At 47.8% G+C, this 5,501-nt stretch overlaps 1 protein-coding gene across 1 annotated transcript; it reads right to left on the bottom strand.

The window, feature by feature from the left end:
* Positions 1–277: 277 nt before the first annotated feature.
* LOC140077060 (uncharacterized) lies at positions 278–2,193 on the bottom strand. Its single transcript, XM_072123958.1, has 2 exons — positions 721–2,193; positions 278–648 (listed from the first exon to the last, which is right to left on the bottom strand). Exons 1-2 carry the CDS (start codon positions 2,176–2,178, stop codon positions 346–348), a joined length of 1,761 nt encoding a protein of 586 aa, XP_071980059.1. The 5' UTR covers positions 2,179–2,193; the 3' UTR covers positions 278–345.
* Positions 2,194–5,501: the final 3,308 nt, after the last annotated feature.

Genomic DNA, 5,501 nt, shown 5'->3' with positions numbered 1-5,501 from the left:
AGACTCACCGGTAATTCGGTTTCCATCTAGTCCTCCATGACGGCCCACTAGGAGGATGACCCTTGACCTCTGTAGGGACAGGAAGCAGAGAGGTTAAAAGCCTCCCCCCCACATCCTCCCGCCAGTGTCTACCAAATAACTACACCGGTGGAAGATACAACATATTTTTATTCTGTCTGTTTGAATCACATACAGAATTTACAACAAAGTGAAAGAAACATGGGAGGGAAAAATATATAGGCCGTCATGGAGGACTAGATGGACAGAATTACCGGTGAGTCTAATTCACAATTTCCATAACGTCCCCCATGACGGCCCACTAGGAGATCTACAAAATTAGTAGAGTTAGGGTGGGACCACAGCCTGGAGAACCTTCTGACCGAAGGCGAGATCCTGTGAGTTGGGTAAGTCCAGCCGATAGTGTTTTGCAAAGGTGGATGAAGAAACCCAGGTGGCAGCTCTGCAGATTTGTTCAAGAGAAGCACCCCTCTTTTCTGCCCAGGAGGCGGATATGGCTCTGGTGGAATGGGCTTTAAGGTTAGGAGGAACTTCTTTCCCTTGTTCTGTGTAACAAGAGGCTATGGCAGTCTTTAACCATCTGGCGATCGTGGTTTTGGATGCCTTTACCCCTTTGTTCTTCCCCTGAAACTGAACAAAGAGATTGTGATCTTTGCGCCAGGGTTTTGTAGCTTTTAATTACTCTAAGACCGAGCGCCTTACATCCAGGGAATGCCACTCCACTTCCTTGCTTGAAGAAGGATTCCCGTAGAATGATGGAAGAATTATTTCTTGATTCTTGTGAAACCCAGACGCCACTTTGGGAACAAAGCTTGGATCCAGAGTCAGAGTTATCCTGTCAGGGAGAATACACATATAGGGTTCTCTAATAGAAATGGCTTGGAGTTCCCCCAGCCTTCTAGCTGAAGTCACAGCTATTAATAAAGAAGTCTTTAAAGTTAAGTTTTTTATACTAGCGTCCTTTAAAGGCTCAAAGGGAGGTCTGGAGAGAGCATCCAGAACCAGGGAGAGATCCCAGGAGGGAACCTGCTTCAGAATCTGAGGCCTAATTCTATTTGCAGCAGCAATAAATCTTTTGACCCACCTGTGGTCCGCCAGGGGATGGTCGAAGAATGCGCTCAGAGCCGAAATTTGGACTTTCAGAGTGCTAGTAGAAAGACCAATTTCTAGTCCTTTTTGCAGGAAGTCTAGTACCTGTAAAATATTTGGGTTAGACTGAGAGGGGGGATTAGCCCCACAAAAGGTCACAAACTTTTTCCATATCTTATGATATATGGAGAAAGTAACCTTTTTTCTACTTGCCTTCAAAGTAGTTATTACAGCCCGAGAGAGACCTTGGGACCTTAGGAACTCGAACTCAGGATCCAAGCCGCCAGACGGAGTCTTCCTGGATCGGGATGGAAAATCGGACCTTGGTATAGAAGGTCCTTCCGAATCGGTAGAATAAGAGGTTGCTGGACAGATAGGGACCTCAACAGTGGGTACCAGCTTCTTTTTGGCCAGTTTGGGCAGATCAGGATCACCCTTGACCCGTCGAGCAAGATTTTTCTGAGTACTCTCGCAATTAGGGGAATTGGGGGAAAGGCATACATGAGACTTCCGCTCCAACGATGGCTGAACGCGTCCATGTGGTCTCTGGACTCGCCGGCCTCCAGAGAGAAGTATTGTTGGCATTTTGAATTCTCCCTCGTGGCAAATAGGTCTATTTGGGGCATGCCCCAGACGCTGGTTAGATGTAGGAAGGTCTCCTGGTTGAGACACCATTCGTTCGGTAGGATTACTCTCCTGCTGAGATAATCCGCTTCTCTGTTTAGGGATCCCTTCAAATGAGTGGCTGAAATGGAAAGGATGTTTTCTTCTGCCCACTGGAAAATGGTACGAGCCAGACTCGATAATACTGGGGATCTTGTACCCCCTTGTCTCCTTAAATAGGACACTGTCGAGATGTTGTCCGAGAGAATGTGGATATGATGATTCCTCAGATAGGCTGTGTTTGATCTTAGCGCTTCCCAGACCGCTCTTAACTCCCTGTAGTTTGAGCTGTTTCTTGCTTGGGCTAGAGTCCAGGACCCTTGCTCGTAGTGGGAAGGAAGGATTGCTCCCCAGCCTGAGCTGCTTGCGTCTGTCACTATGGTGATGCTTGGGAGGTGGTGCCAACATACCCCTTTCTCTAGGTTCCTTAATTCCGTCCACCACAGCAGGTCCCTCTTTACGAAGGAAGGAATCCGCATCTTCTTGTCTAGACCTGAAGACTTCCTGTTCCAGAAAGTTAGGATCCAATTCTGAAGGATCCGAGTATGGCTCTGACTCCAGGCGACCGCAGGTAGGCATGCTGTGAGGAGCCCCAGGATCTTCATCGCCTGTCTTACTGGTACAGAGTCCTTCCGTCTGAATGAACGAATCTGATGCTTTATGTTGGATATTTTCTCCTGAGGAAGAAAAGACATTTGGTGAGTTGAGTCTAGAATGATCCCTAGAAAGGTCTTTCGAGTGGAGGGTACTAAACTTGATTTTTTCAGGTTGATTAACCATCCCAACTCTGTTAAGATTCTTAGGGAAGACTGTCTTGCCAAAATTAGGTTTTGTTTGTCTTTCCCTATAATTAGCAAGTCGTCTAGGTAAGGGATGATTGATATGTCTTGTAGTCTTAAAAAGGCTACCACCTCCACCATGATCTTGGTAAAGACCCTTGGAGCCGATGAGATACCGAATGGAAGTGCACGGAACTGAAAGTGTAAGACAGAGCCCTCGGGAGAGAGAACCGAGAATCTTAGGAATCTCTGAGATGAGGGGTGGATAGGTACATGATAGTATGCATCTCTTAGATCTAATGTGCACATATAGGAGTCTGTGTGAATAAGTTGGGTAGCTGTTCTTACCGACTCCATGCGAAATCTTCTGTAAACGATGAAGCGGTTTAGCTTCAAGTTGATAATTAGGAGATTTGATCCATCTGGTTTTTTGACAAGGAACAACGGGGAGTAGAATCCCAATTTTTCTTGATCTTGAGGGACCGGCACCACCACTCCCATGTGGATTAGATGAAATACTTCCTGCCAAATGAAGGAATGTGTAGAGTGAGAGAGAGATGGTAAGGGAGCGACAAACCTTGGAGAAGGGGGGGTGATGAGAATTCTATCCTGTAGCCCGATTCCAAGATGGACAGTACCCAGGGATTCGAGGTGACCTTTGTCCACTGGGATAGGAATCCCAGGAGACGCCCCCCCACTTTGGCGTCATTGTTTCTTGTTTCCTGGACCCTCTGGGAGGTTAGAGAAAAGGAAACCCCTTCCCCTTCCTCCTTTGGGATAACTCCATCGTCCTTGCTTACCTTTGCCACGGTAAGTCTCTCCGGTGTTCCTAAAAGGACGAAAGGAAGATTTCTTGTGTATTGTTTTGGACTCTGGAAATCCCCTTTTCCTGTCAGACGCCTTTTCAAGTATAGCGTCCAATTCGGGTCCGAACACAAAGTCCCCGGAAAAAGGAATGCTGCACAATTTGGATTTAGAGCGGATGTCCCCGCTCCACTGCTTCAGCCATAAGGCCCTCCTGGTGGCATTGGTAAGAGCTCCTTCTTTTGCAGCGAACCTTATTCCTTCAGCAGATGCGTCAGCAAGGAAGGCAGTAGCTGATCTTAACAACGGTATGCTTTCCAGTAAGTCTTCTCTGGGAGTACCCTCCCGGATATGGGACTCTAATTTCCCCAGCCAGAAATATAGTGTTCTTGCCACCGAGGTGGCTCCTAAGTTTGACTTAAGGCTTAGCATGGAGGTTTCCCATGCTTTCTTTAAAAGAGCTTCAGATTTTCTGTCCATCGGGTCTCTTAACTGAGCCGAATCTTCAAAGGGCAGGTCCATCTTCCTTGAGACCTTGGAAACCTGTACATCAACTTTGGGGAACGAGTCCCAATCCTTTGACTCTTCTGGGTCGAAGACTAAGTGTTTCCTGAAATTCTTAGAGACCGCGATTTTCCTCTCAGGGTCTCTCCATTCCTGACTAATTAGTCCCCTAAGGGTATCGTTAAGGGGAAAAACACGATGTTTCCTGGCTTTGAGTCCCCCAAACAATTCATCTTCACGAGAAAGAGGGGTTTCCTCATCTTCAAGGTTCAATGTATCCCGCATAGCTTTCAGAAGATCGTCCAGATCTTCATTTTGGAATAAGTAGCGGGAGCTTGTTGCCTGCTCACGATCCTGATGTTCCTGGTCTCCAGCCAGAGAGCAGGAAGGAGAGTCTGAAATGCACCCCCCTTCTTCCTCTGAGGATGAAGCCGATACTATCCGAGCTTTCTTACGTGGGGGGGCTCCTTGCGTTGCCGCCGCCACCGAAGAAACCACTTTCTCATCTATAAAGGACTTAAGTTCGTCCATAAAAGACGTTTTCTCCTCCCGCATAAATTCTTCAATGCAGGTTTTGCAGATCGGTTTCTTATAGCCTTCTAGTAGGGTACGGAAGCACATACTGCATTTTTTAACAGGAATCCTGCTTTTTTCCGGTTTTTCTCTACTCTTTTCAGACTTCCCTGATTTCTCAGGAAACAATGACTTGGTGATCACAACAAAAAACAATTGTATATCTTGCCACACAGCACCACTCACGTGCACCGGGGGGTGGAGTAGACCCAAGTCTGCCTCGTCAGCCATTATGATGTCTGGGACGGCCAGCCAAGAAAGAACCCAAATCATAGACCTCAGAACAACTGACTACCCGCTTTTAAGGATTTAAATACCTTCATGGGGAGCCCATCCCCCTGCCGGTGGCCTCCTCCGCGTCCCGCGCCGCGGTCACTTCCGGTCGCGACCAGAAGTCGTCATCGGTCAGGAGGAATTCTGGGAAACGTAGTTCCCTGCGTCCGCGCGAGAGTCTGGTGGACCAGCCCGCCGGAGAGGACGCCAGCCGGACGATGTTTCCGTCCAGGGAGAGCCCGCAGCCGCCGGGCTAACCGAGGATCTGTCCGGAGGGGAACTTGGACCGCAGTCGGCGTAACCCCAGGTAAGGTGGTAAGTATGGAGATCCTTCTCCATTTTTTTTTTTTAAAAACGTCCCCCCACCCTAGGAGGAGAGAGACCCTCTCTTGACCTGACCCCTGTAGGGACAGGAAGACACTGGCGGGAGGATGTGGGGGGGGGGGGGGGGGGAGGCTTTTAACCTCTCTACTTCCTGTCCCTACAGAGGTCAAGGGTCATCCTCCTAGTGGGCCGTCATGGGGGACGTTATGGAAACTTATGTATTTATACAAAACATGGTAAGGTTTTGTTCCTATAAAAGCCTAGAGGATTAAAGCTGCCTTCACGTGGGAGTGGACAGGTTTCAAAATGCAAACACCACATGTGAACGCAGCCCAAGATTTGTACAACTGATATCACAGAAAGCTTTAACATGATGTTTTATAATGTTCCTTAGCAAGCAGGAAGTCTGCAAAGTGCAGACAAAAGAAAAAAAAAATCCAAGAAAATCTAAGCAAAAAAACTGTCCAGACACCA

The sequence above is a fragment of the Engystomops pustulosus genome, chromosome 1, assembly GCF_040894005.1.
Source record: "Engystomops pustulosus chromosome 1, aEngPut4.maternal, whole genome shotgun sequence".
NCBI classification, from domain to species: domain Eukaryota; kingdom Metazoa; phylum Chordata; class Amphibia; order Anura; family Leptodactylidae; genus Engystomops; species Engystomops pustulosus.
This window is presented reverse-complemented; position numbering and strand designations above follow the sequence as displayed.

Bases quoted from the DNA above. Each gene is read 5' to 3' on its own strand.
- LOC140077060 (XM_072123958.1), bottom strand. From the start codon at position 2,178: ATGTTGGCACCACCTCCCAAGCATCACCATAGTGACAGACGCAAGCAG. The intron at 649-720 runs GTAAGGCGCTCG...CTCTTTGTTCAG, and splicing joins TGGAGTGGCATTCCCTGGAT to TTTCAGGGGAAGAACAAAGG.